Source organism: Musca vetustissima, unplaced genomic scaffold (assembly GCF_032173495.1).
Source record: "Musca vetustissima isolate MV318-11 ecotype Yass unplaced genomic scaffold, APGP_CSIRO_Mvet_v1 utg37208, whole genome shotgun sequence".
Lineage (NCBI taxonomy): Eukaryota > Metazoa > Arthropoda > Insecta > Diptera > Muscidae > Musca > Musca vetustissima.
Window position 1 is genome coordinate 134,269 of NW_026880722.1, and position 13,808 is coordinate 148,076.

At 39.0% G+C, this 13,808-nt stretch overlaps 2 protein-coding genes across 2 annotated transcripts; one reads left to right on the forward strand and one right to left on the reverse strand.

Moving 5' to 3' along the window:
* The first annotated feature begins 3,723 nt into the window (after positions 1–3,723).
* Positions 3,724–4,801, forward strand: LOC133326513 (uncharacterized). The gene is made up of 3 exons (XM_061535134.1): positions 3,724–3,852; positions 3,936–4,027; positions 4,096–4,801. Exon 3 carries the CDS (start codon positions 4,103–4,105, stop codon positions 4,799–4,801), a length of 699 nt encoding a protein of 232 aa, XP_061391118.1. The 5' UTR covers positions 3,724–3,852; positions 3,936–4,027; positions 4,096–4,102.
* A 209-nt stretch (positions 4,802–5,010) lies between these two features.
* On the reverse strand, positions 5,011–6,647 carry LOC133326512 (uncharacterized). The gene is made up of 2 exons (XM_061535133.1): positions 5,896–6,647; positions 5,011–5,823 (listed from the first exon to the last, which is right to left on the reverse strand). The coding sequence occupies exons 1-2, from the start codon at positions 6,394–6,396 to the stop codon at positions 5,011–5,013; spliced, it is 1,314 nt and encodes a 437-aa protein (XP_061391117.1). The 5' UTR covers positions 6,397–6,647.
* Positions 6,648–13,808: the final 7,161 nt, after the last annotated feature.

The following is a 13,808-nucleotide window of genomic DNA, read 5'->3' on the forward strand; positions in this document are numbered from 1 at the left end:
ACATACTTATAGGAGAAAAAACGGCAACATTGAACTTGATTGGTACAAAAGACCTACCGCCTCTGGTCGCATATTAAATGTCTATTCCAAACACAACAAATGATTATTAACACAGGTAGAAATCTTATAAACAGAATATTAAATATCAGCGACAATAAGTTCCATGAAAATAATAAAAATAAAATACGAAAAATACTGACCAAAAATTGTTTCCCAAAAGTACAAATAGAAAATTTATTAATTAACCAAATACAACATGACAAAGACGAAGGAGAAAACAGAAAAACATTATAAATCAATGATTTATATTCCGGGAATATCGGAAAGATTCCAAAACTCTGGTCTATATGACACAGATAAATTGCAGATAGCAACTAGGACAAATAATACACTCAAATGCTTATTTACTAATACTAAAAGTAAAATTCGTATTACTGAGAGACATAACGTTATATACCGTATTGAATGTGATGGATCGAAAAATGATAAATGTGGAAAAATGTATGTGGGTACCACGAAAAACAAACTTAAAACAATATTGTTACGTTCTTGGATTTTGCTTAATCCCGTGTAGACGTTGTTTTATTTCCCGATACAATTCGTACCAAATAAAACGCGGGTTCTTTCGGATTACGATTATTACAATGATTTTATTCACACAACTTTACTTTGCACTTTACTTTACTCGACGGTTTCAATTCGCGATCTGATTCACAACTGACTACTGCCTTTCCATTCCCTCTATTTATATGAGCCCTGCCTGTCGCCACAGAAGTTTCTAGACGATCTGGTAACACCTAGATCACGAACAATCTACCAATGCAACAAACACATTGAGTAACAATAACAACAACAAACTTACTGAGTGAACAATAACAACAACAAACTTGAGTAAACAAACTTACAATAACAACAACACATATACAGGCGAGGGAATAACAAAGAAAGAGGAATAACAACAACACATATACAGGCGAGGGAATAACAAAGAAAGAGGAATAACAACAACACATATACAGGCGAGGGAATAACAAAGAAAGAGGAATGACGTTTAACAAGAATTGTACGACAATAACAAAATAGAAAATGAAAGAGGAAATGGAAGGATGTAGAAAAATCTATACAGTGGTTGTTGTTGTGAAGTTATTCAAATAAACTGCGTAGTAGAAATTTACGTTACAATTCAAATTCTTAAATTAACGGAATTCATCTAAATTAACTTAAATCTAAAGTTATATTCGTAACATTGCCCCCCGCTTAAGCCTGTTCGTCCCGAATAGGCACAGTTCCCGTTCCGTAGGGGGTCAGCCGCTCCAAATGTACAACTTTCATCTTCGACCTGGGACTGTCGCTCCTCTGGATGCGATAAACGACGTCATTTATTTTCGTGACAATCTTGTAGGGTCCTTCCCAGTGCGTTTGCAATTTGGGGCATAGTCCTTTCTTTCGTTGTGGGTTGAACAATAGTACCAGTTGCCCTTCTTGAAACCCATCGGTATTTGCCGCTCGATCGTACCTTGCCTTCATGCGGTTGCTAACCATTTTTATTCGATGTCGGACTGCATCGTGGACTTTACTAAAAGAGTTTTGGCTGTCTTCATCTTGGTTCACATCGTCGTTTGGGGTAGCGCCGAATATCAAATCGCCAGGTAGCTTTAATTCATTTCCGAACAGAACTTTGGCTGGGGTCCGGGATGTGGAATCATGAATGGCCGATCTATAAGCCAATAAAAACTTTGGAATATGCTCATCCCAGTCTCGTTGGCCACTGTCCACCACTTTCCGTAGATGTTCTTCAAGGGTGCGATTGAATCTTTCCACCATGCCATCTGATTGTGGATGTAGGGGCGTCGTTCTGGTTTTCTTAATTCCGTAGGAGTCACACATTTCCTTGAAGATCGCTGATTCAAAATTCCTACCTTGATCGGAATGAACCTCAGATGGAACACCATAGCGACAAATCCAATTTTTGCTGAACACATCCACAATTGTCCTGGCTTCTTGATTTGGGATAGCATAAACCTCCGGCCATTTACTGAAGTAATCCATGACCACTAAGACATACCGGTTCCCAGAGTCGCTTGTGGGGAACGGTCCAGCTACATCCATTGCGATTCTTTCAAAAGGGGCTCCTGAATTATACTGCTGCATGTAGCCTCGACTCTTCCGTGTTGGACCTTTAGCTTTTATGCTCCTTTCACAATTGGCGATCCAGTCGGCAATGGATTTTTGACAGCCGACCCAGTAGAATCTCTGCTTTACCTTTTCAGCGGTCTTTGCTATGCCAAGATGTCCTCCACTTGGCCCATCGTGAAACTCCGACAAGACATCTCTTATTTTGGAGTCTGGGACGACGATCAAGTTCCGGTGAGATTTACCGTCCTCACTTTCCCATTTGCGATATAGGCAGCCATCTTTTATAAGTAGACTGTCCCACTGGGCCCAATAGGATTTTAAAAGAGGGCTTTCGGAGGTAATTTCTTTACGACTAGGTCGCTTGCCCGTTTCAATGGCCGAAATTACTTTGCCCAGAATGGGATCTCTTCGTTGTTCCGTCGACCAATCTTCACCCGACTCAAACTGCAATAGTCGGACATCAACGATATTCTCCTTATTCTCAGCCTTTGAGCAATGCCTGCATTCTACCTTGCATGGCCGACGAGACAGGGCATCAGCATTACCGTGTTTTCCGCCTTTTCTGTGCTCGATTCTGAAATCATAACTCTGCAGCCTCTCGATCCAACGGGCTAGTTGACCTTCCGGATTCTTAAACCGCAGCAACCATTGGAGAGCAGCGTGGTCGGTCCTCAGCAGGAAATGCTGGCCATATAGGTATTTGTGGAAGTGTTTAACGCTCTCAAGGGCAGCAAGCAGCTCTCTCCTCGTCACACAGTAATTCCTCTCAGGCTTCGACAATGTCCGGCTGTAGTACCCGATGACTTTTTCCTGTCCGTCGATTTCCTGGGAAAGGACGCCACCGATGCCGCACGCACTTGCGTCTGTGTCCAGAGCAAACTTTCCGCCAGGTATAGGGTATGCCAAAATGGGGGCTCTGCATAGCATGTCTTTGAGTTTACTGAACGCCTCTTCTTGGTCGTTGCCCCACTGGAACCTCTGGCCTTTTTGCGTTAAGCGGTGTAGACAGGCGGCGATGTTGGCAAAATTTGGGACAAATCGACGGTAGTAGGTGCAGAGACCCAGAAAGCTTCGCAGCTCATGGAGATTTCGGGGCTGCGGCCAATCTCTGACGGCTTGAATTTTCTCCTTATCCGTCGATATGCCCTCCGGCGTCACGTGATGCCCCAGGAACTTCACCTCTCGTTGGAAGAGACTGCACTTCTTTGGGTTCAGCTTGAGGCCTGAAGACGAAAGCTGCTGAAGAACATCCTTTAAATTCTTGATGTGTTCGTCGAAGTTGCGTCCCATGACTATGATGTCATCCAGGTATATGAGGCATGACTTCCACTGCAGCCCTTTTAACACACGCTCCATCAGCCTTTCAAATGTAGCCGGGGCGTTGCAGAGTCCGAATGGCATGACATTGAACTGCCAGAGACCAAACGCTGTTTTCTCCTTATCTTTCTCGGCGATCTCTACTTGCCAGTACCCACTCTGCAGGTCGAGGGTGGAGAACCATGACGTCCCGGCTAATGTGTCCAATGTGTCGTCGATTCTTGGGAGCGGATAGCTGTCTTTCTTGGTGACATCATTTAAAGGCGGGATCACATGATTGCCGCAATGCGCCAATTATTGGTGCATTTTATATGCCAATCGTGTGATTGCACAATTTATTGTCCAATGCGACAATCAAAAATAAATTGTGCTGATTTGCGGCAATCAAATACAACTCTGGTACGACAATCGTGTGAACTGTTAATAGACAACCTTGCGCAAATTTAAAGTTGAAAAATGCGTCAATATTTATTGTTTTCTAGTGCGTCAATCAAAGAAGACAATACGCGTCAATAACCTGATTTTTTTTAAATAATATTTTTTCTTGTGTTTGTACCGTCAACATTTCTTTGTCGTAAGTAAAGTAAAGTTAATTTAAATTGTTGTATTTGCTATAATTATGTTCATATTATGTATTTGCAGCTTTAATATGGAATTCGGTGATTGCATTGTATACGAAAATTCAGCTGAGCTTGAGTTCTTTTCCCCCGATCAGCAACCAGAAACACCTGTGCCGAAAAAAAGAAAAAAACCAAGTGTAATTTGTTCCTGGACCTACACTGCAATACAGGAGCTGATACAAGCTGTGGAACAGCATCCATGTGTTTGGCAGTATTCATCCACCGAGTACAAAGATAGGAATAAACGGGAGCAGGCATGGCGGGAAATTGAAAAAATGTGTACAGGGCACACGGTGGAAGACTGCAAGGCCAAATGGTGCAACATTAAAACGGCCTTTCAAAATGTAAAAAAAAAACTAAAATCAAAATCTGGTCAGGGAGCCGAAAATACCATACCACATTGGCCGCATTGGTCTGCAATGCAATTTTACAACGACCACTCTGTGTCAAAAATGTCAAGTACAGTGTCAACATTAGATTTGGATGACTCTGGAAGTACTTCACAACATGCCGCTGCTGAGATTGTAAAGGTAGACAAAAGTGACATTTTGCAGCGTGCAGTTAAGTGTTTAGATGCGGAGGAAGATAATTGGCACGCGATTGGGATGTATTTGGCATCACAAATGCGAGAAATTGTCAAGAAAAACAAGAAGGCTGCGAACAAACTGCATTTCCAGCTTGTCAAAGTCGTAATGGATGCAGCTTTGGAAGCTGAAGAAGATGATTAAGCCTTGATAAATTTTTTGCGTTATATTTCATTTTTTAAATTGAATTTTTATAGTATGTATATGTAAGTTTTTGTTTTGTTATTTTGTTTGCAATATTGAAGTACCTTCCTAGTCCGTATTTTTTTAGATACTAAAAATGAATTAAATAAAACTAGTAAATTTTCTGATTTTAAATTAAAGTTTAAATTTTATTTGATATATAAAATTATTTATATATTTTTATATTGCCAGCTCAATTCTCCAATAGGAGACATGAAATACTTTTCCATTTCATCCCGAACAGCCTTTGCTTCACTTGTTATATAAGAACTTGGAACATTTTCTGTTCCACTCACAGCATCTAGTGGGAAGTCATTTCGCCATGTACCAGGAATTAAAGCACCGTCCTCATCGTAGCGATCAACAAGCAACGACGTTGTATAATTTAAATTTTTTTTTAACAAAAAATTGTGTAATGCACAGCAAGCTAGAGTTGTAGAGGTTGTTTTCTCTGCATTAAGCTTGGAAGGGCGTGAAAAAATTTGAAATCGCTTGACCATTATGCCAAATGCATTTTCTACAACACGTCGTGCTCTCGATAGCCTGTAGTTAAATATTCTCTGCCCTGCAGATAAACTTTTACCAGGATATGGCTTCAGCAAATGTTTCTGCATGCGGAAAGCATCATCCGCAACCAAAACAAATGGAACATTTGCTTGACGACCTGGCAATGGTTTTGGAAGTGGCAAATTTAGCTCATTATTGTTTAAAGCACGTTGAAAAGTACAGTCTCCAAAGACTCCACCATCCGACACACGACCATTACAGCCAACATCAACGTATAAAAAGTTGTATTCGGCATCAACAACTGCCATTAGCACTATACTATGTGTACCTTTATAGTTATAGAAGGTGCTTCCTGAATTAGGTGGTGCTATAATTTGCACATGTTTGCCGTCAACCGCCCCTATGCAGTTCGGGAAGTTCCATAGTTTGTTAAATTTGAAAGCAACGACATTCCATTCTTCCTGCGTGGATGGTATCTACATACATATCAAAAGAAATAATAAGTCAATTAAAAAGCATAAATATGTGTGTATTTAGATTTTTCATACCTTTATGTATGCACCTTTTAACGCTTTATAAATAGCATCACAAACAATTGGTACGAAAAGTGATATGGTATTTGGGGCAACACGGAAGAAGACCGAAAGACTTTTATAACTGTCACCAGATGCAAGAAATCGAAGTGTCACAGCTAAGCGTATTTGTTCGGGAATAGCCTTTCGCATGTTTGTGTCTTGTTTTTTAATATATGGTGACACTAGTTGCAACAATTCGATAAACGTTTCGTCATCCATCCGGATAAAATTTTTAAACAAAAACTTTTGGTTTTCGATTTCCCGGAATTCCATTAATGTTTTGTCATATGCACCATCAGTGCTTCTTTTTGTGAGCCACTCTCTGACCCACGTACTTCTATTTACTTTTTTTTTCTTTTCTTTCCTTTCATTTTTCTCATCGTCAAATGCACACACCATAATTATAGCTGCTGCAATTTTCTTTTTTTTTAAAGAACACATCTTAATAAAACAAATTTTTAAATGCTTTAACATTTTTAATAAACAAACTTTGACACATAGCAGCTGCTTCTGATATTTGCCGTGTAGTAGAACAATCGTGTGACTGAAGTTGGACAATAATTGTCACTTGATGGTTTTGAGACAATATGCGGCAATCAAATTTATGAAAAGTTGGACAATCATGTGACCGCAGAGAATTTGATTGTGACAATTTATTTATTGTAGTAAAACTTTGGACAATAAAAATTGGTTTAAATTGGCGCATTGCGACAATCATGTGATCCCACCTTAACTTTCGGTAGTCCACACAAAACCGGGTGCTTCCGTCTTTCTTCTTGACCAAGACCACTGGGGAGCACCATGGACTTGACGATGGCTCTATTACACCACTCTTTTCCATTTCACTTATCAGCTTCTGTACCTCGTCTCTTTTGGCCAGGGGAACACTTCTTGGAGGCTGTTTAACGGGTCGCGCGTCTGCTGTATTGATTTCATGCTTCACCACTGATGTTCTTCCTTGGTGCTCTTTTGTCAACGCGAAGGTAGAGGCATACTTCCATAATAGCTGCTTAGCCTTGTTCCTCTCGGAAGGTGATAATTGGTGTGTCCACTCTTTTATGTAGCCGTCGAGGTGCTTCTTCTCCATGGCTGCTGGCTTTTCGGTGCTAGTTTCCAAATTAACTACAGATTCAGCTGGTGTGCATTGTCCAACATCGGAAAATTGGCAAATTTGCTCTTGCTTGTTTGACAGGTTCAAAACTCTAACAGGAATTAATCCGTCCTTGTTGCTTTTCACCAGGACATTCGCTATTAGGATGTTACTGTTTCTGTTTTCTGCTGGTTCCACCACCCACAACTTCTCGGCTCCACAATCTCCATTCATTGGTACCCATATTATTGCTTCGGCACAGGGCGGTATTATCTCTGGATGGTCCGTAGTCAGACGTCTAATGGGTGTACTTTCATCGTAGCCCACGTTTAACGGAATTTCGACGTTAGACCAGGTCATTACACGCTCTTTCATATCCAGATTGATGCCGAAGGCAATCATAAAATCTGCGCCTATTATCACTTCGTCTACGATATCGGCAACTATAAACTCGTAATTCACCGATTTATTGGCAATAGTTAGTCTCAGGGTAATCTTGCCGTGTACTGCCGCGGGCTCCCCCGTTGCTGTGCGCAGTCTGACTCCATTAAGTTGCGTTATTTTTCCCTTTACCAGATCTGATCTTATGATGGACTTTGATGCGCCAGTATCTAACGTCAGAACTCGCTTGTCACCATTGATGTACCCAGTTGTTGTTAGGTTGTGACTTTTCTGTTGTACTATTGCTATGGAGATTGTGGGGCCATCGTCGATGGGAGCCAGTTCATGCCCCGCTGGACTGGCTCGATTTAGTTTAACGGTGACTCATTGGTGGACTGTTGAGCCATTCTTCTACCATCTTTCGTTGGAGGTGGTGACGATGACCTGGATCGTTTGCGCTTAGCTCTGCATTCGCGCGCAATATGACCTGCTTTATCGCAGTTGTAGCATTTAACCCTGGGCTTAGTCATCCCTACTGACTTTGTTTCTTCTATTACCTGCCTCATGGCGTCCTTGATCGAGTTAACGAGAGATTTGGTTTCGCAGCCTTCGGTCTCCAGTTGGCGAATCTTGTGGGTCTGGGGCTTAACAATTATTCTTGCCGTCTCTTGGGCAAGGGCAAACGACACAGTTTCGGCAAACGACGCTTTTGGTGACGCATATGTTGCACATTTAATCTCAGGGTCACGTATGCCATTCACAAAGGTTTCGATTTTCATACGGTCCAGCAATGGGTGATTCTCTCCTGGATACGCCATTAGCACCAAACGTTCCACCTCAGCTGCAAAGTCTTGTAACGTCTCGTTCGCCCTCTGTACTTTTCCCCTTAGTTCCATAAGGTAGATGTTTTGTTTATGTTCGCCACCGTACTTACGTTCCAGTGCAGCAATAACATCTTCATAGTTGCTTCTAGAAGCGACAGGAATACTCTGTATAACATCAGCAGCACTGCCCTTCAATGCCAGAAGTAGTGCAACCGCTTTGTCGCTGTCGTTCCACGAATTTCTAGAAGCCACTGTCTCGAACTGTAACTTGAAAACATTGAATGACGTAGAGCCGTCGAATACAGGAGGTTTGATTTTTAATGTGTTATCAGGAGCTCGCACCGGACCACCTTTAATTTCCAGTTCCGAAATTTTCTTCTCCAGATTCGTAAACCTGTGGTCGTGGGCCAGAAATTTCTCGTCAACCGACTGCACTTTCTTATCCAAATCTTTAATTTGGACCTCCACGGTTTCCACTCTCCTTCCAATAACTTCTGTAATGTACTCGAGTTTCTCGTTCGTTATTCTCGAATTTTCTTCGAACATTCGTCTCGTGTTTTCTTCTAACTTTCTGGAATTCTCTTCGCTCCTTCTGGAATTTTCCTCAAACTTTCTGGCATTCTCTTCGAACATTCTTCTCGTGTTTTCTGCTAACATTCGGGAATTCTCTTCGAACATTTTAGCCAGCATTTCTCTTAAATCGTCACCCCTGGCAGCTACTGACGAGACTTCCCCACCGTTGGATTCGCCCATTTCCGATAAATCCACTTCATCCTTACTGTCAAACTCATATGTATCGATGTTCATACCACGGCGCTCGAACTCATCCAACAGGCGTTTTTGTAGCTCAGCCTTGTTGCCAGTAGAGGACAATTCCAATTTATTTAGCTCCTTCTTCAAGTCTTCCACTCGTAGATCCTTAAACTTCATCGTAGTATTATCGTAATCTCACTTCTGACACCAATTGTTACGTTCTTGGATTTTGCTTAATCCCGTGTAGACGTTGTTTTATTTCCCGATACAATTCGTACCAAATAAAACGCGGGTTCTTTCGGATTACGATTATTACAATGATTTTATTCACACAACTTTACTTTGCACTTTACTTTACTCGACGGTTTCAATTCGCGATCTGATTCACAACTGACTACTGCCTTTCCATTCCCTCTATTTATATGAGCCCTGCCTGTCGCCACAGAAGTTTCTAGACGATCTGGTAACACCTAGATCACGAACAATCTACCAATGCAACAAACACATTGAGTAACAATAACAACAACAAACTTACTGAGTGAACAATAACAACAACAAACTTGAGTAAACAAACTTACAATAACAACAACACATATACAGGCGAGGGAATAACAAAGAAAGAGGAATAACAACAACACATATACAGGCGAGGGAATAACAAAGAAAGAGGAATAACAACAACACATATACAGGCGAGGGAATAACAAAGAAAGAGGAATGACGTTTAACAAGAATTGTACGACAATAACAAAATAGAAAATGAAAGAGGAAATGGAAGGATGTAGAAAAATCTATACAGTGGTTGTTGTTGTGAAGTTATTCAAATAAACTGCGTAGTAGAACAATACGTTACAATTCAAATTCTTAAATTAACGGAATTCATCTAAATTAACTTAAATCTAAAGTTATATTCGTAACAATATTATCCGGACACAAATCATACATAAAATTATGGAAACAAAAGAACAATAAAAAACAGCTCTTGCAGAACACTGTAAACTTAGTAATCACATACCAAACTTTGACAACATACGCGTATTACAGTCAGAGAACAATTACAACAGAAGGTTAACATTGGAGATGTTACATATTAATAACATACCAACAAACTTAAATATAAATTATAAAAGCAATACCGATAATGCAGCATATTGTTATCGAAATTTGACAAGGAAGAGATCGTGCAATACATGGGAATAATCAGTGCAATATCAGCTATAGACAATTGTAGTACAACTACATTAGCTGTTAAGAAAAACCTTACTATTATTATGTAGATTTAAGAAATCTCTTTTTTGAAAATATGTAATAACTATTTTGTGTCTACACCAAATGCTGTGATAATAATATTGAATGTATGTTTTCTTAAATAGATCACCCCTGAAGATGCAATTTGATAATTGCGAAATATTGGGAAATCTTTGAATAAATAAACTAATTAAAAAAAGACCTCAAGCTCAAATAATCTTATTACTGGAATATTAATATGATAACTTCAGCAGGAGCAGCGAAGCGCGTGTGCCGCTAGTAAAGTATATATATATTCTGGATCAGCGTAAAATTCTATGACGAGTTATGCATGTCCGTCTGTCTGTTGTAATCACTCTAGCGTCTAAACGAATTGAGATAGATCGCCAAAATTTTGCATAGAGTCGTCTTTTGTCTGCAGGCAAGTTCGAAGATGGGCTATATCGGTCCACGTTTAGGTATAGCTCCCATATAAGGGTACCCCCGAATTTTCGGTATTTTGATGTTCTTGATTGCGTTTTTCAGCCGTATTCGCTGAAATTTGGCTGTTATTTAGTACTTTGAGTTCTTATTGGGTAGCAAATCTTTCCACTAAAAAGTATAAATATAGGTCTATTCTTTCTGGTAGCCCCCATATAAGGGTAACCCCAATTTTCGGTATTTTTAGGTTCTTGAGGGCGTTTTTAAACTGATTTTGCGGCAATTTGGTATTTCGTAGTCGTATATGGTAACAAATCTCCCTACTAAAAATTATTAACATTGACCCCCTTTTAGAGATATTCCCCGTCAGTATTTTTATGGTGGAGTGTATCCAAAGTTCGGCCCGGACCAACTTAACGCTTTTTTCACTTGTTCCTTTTTTCAATGTATGTCTTCCTTTCTGGACATTCGGGAGAAGCTGATTTGTGCACGCCATAGAAGTTTGCACATTTCGCGAAGGATTCTTTAAAGAACACTTTCCACAGAAGGTTTTGACGTTGCAACGATGTGGCAAAATCACGTTGTAAGGCTTTTTATGCTTTGTTGTGTACGTAAACAAATCAACAGCAAGATGTACTTTAAGTCCATGACACATAGGTCCAAAATCAGCAATATTCGATAAAAATAATTTTAAATCAATTGAAATTTTTCGAATATTTTCAAAATTCTACACAATTCATGTATTTGCTCAGTTTTGCACTTGAGTATTGTAATTTAATTTATTGTAATTAATTTTTTTGAATATTTAAAAGAAATTGCACATTAAGCATGGAGCGTCTGCTCTTTAAGCCGGGTAGTTTAATCAGACTAAATGTATATTCTATATTCGCAATGACTGTGCGTCACAACCACGACATCTTAAACAGAATAATAGAAGAATTTGTACTGTCTCAAATGAATTTGAATGATATGCATGAATAGTATATGCTGGGACGCACAAAGGAAATGTATAGCTGTTTAATAACATGATGATTCAAAATTTCTTTGCTCCACCTTTTAATAAAGCCAACGTTTCCATAAGTCATTAAAACAATGTGTTCTCTAAAGTTTAATTTATGATCCAAAAGGATACCTAGATCATTAATTGAGACAACAGATTCCACCATGCGTTCATTAAGATAGTAATGTGAATCAATTTTTCTCAATCTAAAAAAGGACATATGTTTACATTTTAAAATATTTTGTTCCAAAAAGTTGACTTCACACCATTCATAAAAACAACAAATGTCGGATTCAAATTCTTTCTGACATTCGCTCACGAATGAAAACATTCGCGAACGTTCGCGAATGCCCACAACACAACAAGAATAACAACAATCGTTTGTGAAGTCAATAGTTTCTCTAAACACACATTCATTCGTTGTGTGTTTTTACTTTTTTATATTTTTGTTGTTGTTTTTATGATATTATTGTTTGTTGTTGTTTTTAAAAGCGCTCGCGAGCATTCGCGAACATTTGTTTTTTGAGTTTTTCAAAAGAATGCTCTTCAGCAACAAATACTCGCGAAAAAATGTATCGACGACGCATGCAGCGAAATTTTACCGTTCGTGAATTTTTCGTTCAATGCGAACATTCGCGAGAGATTGCAAATGCTGATTCATTCATTGTAACTTTATCATTCGCTATAAATTGAAAACATTCGAATTCTCGCCGTGAGATTCGTGAGAAAGAGCGTATTTTTTTAATTTTCAAGCAAAAGCGTGAGAGATTCAGCTTTTATAAACAAAAAGATGGACGCACAACAATATTTAGACATTAAAAAAAAAAACATTTGGTAACCAGTTGTGTAGTGTGGATGTGGCTTATTGATAGGGGTGGCAAAGTTTTGAATACACCACAAGTCCCAATCTGAACCATATAAACATTTGTGTGTCTATTTGACAAAGTGGCATTCCCGGATTTCAAATTATTTACAAAAATTGTATACATGTTTAAGGTCGAAGTTCGAAAACACATAATGTTGTTATACATTCCATTCAGTGTTTTCTATTGATGCTTGGATCTGACTTTTCCTGTGGTTATAATTTGGTTAAGAATTGTACTAAAATCTAGATTTATAAACCCAATGTTACGAATAAGAATTGATGTATTAAAGTTGGACGCAGAAAATAAAGAAACATCTAATGCTATTAATATGCAATTTTACACCCTACACAACTATGTTAAGTATACCTATCATATCTACTAGCTGAGATTGGCTAGACATGTATGTCCGTCGGCTATCGCGAATTATTGCGAATCCTGGTAAATATTTAAAGGCGTCTATGTGTTATGATATTGTTTAGTATTACTATTACCCGCACAAGAGGTCAAGGACGACTCCTATAATTTCCGGTTATATTGAGATATTTAGGTATTGCACCACCGAAATTTTTATTTTTTCGGAGTTTCTAGTCGCTTTAGAACCCATTATTATATGCAGAACATCACAAATTTAACACGGTGAAGGTGATCTGATCAACTTCTTAGAACGACTGTTTAGATTATAATGTGTCAATACTCCGACGGTCAAAATGACAAAATTTTTATTTTATGGCGCAAATGTTCACTTCGAGAAAACAAATATGTCAGGGTTAAAAAAATTGAGCTTTTGACCTATAATAGGTCAAGATGATAAAATATAGCGAAATATTACCCAGGCTCAGAATATAGCACTGCATGCTTAGGGGGCTTAAACGTAAATCTTTTCACTAGAAAGACAAAAATAGGTCAGTGTGAAGAGCCCATCTTCCAAAACAAAACGATAGCCATATCAAACAAAGTTAAGTATCTGGGAGTAATTCTAGACAAGGCCCAAAGATGCTTATGTTTCTGCAGAAGAGCCGTAGGCTCTAAATGGGGTTTCAATCCAAAGATGATACACTTGATCTATAAGAGCATTATTAGACCAATTCTAACATACGCGTCTGTTGTCTGGTGGACAGCAATGGATAAAAAATGTAACGTAAAAACGTTGCAGAAAGTCAAAAAAGGGAACGAATATGTGGAGCAATGCGTACAACACCAACTAGGGCCTTGGAGGCAATATTATATATTCATCCAGTAGATATCCAAATAAAATATGAAGCGGCGGTTGCAGCTTTAAGACTTAAAGCAATGGACGAGTGGAT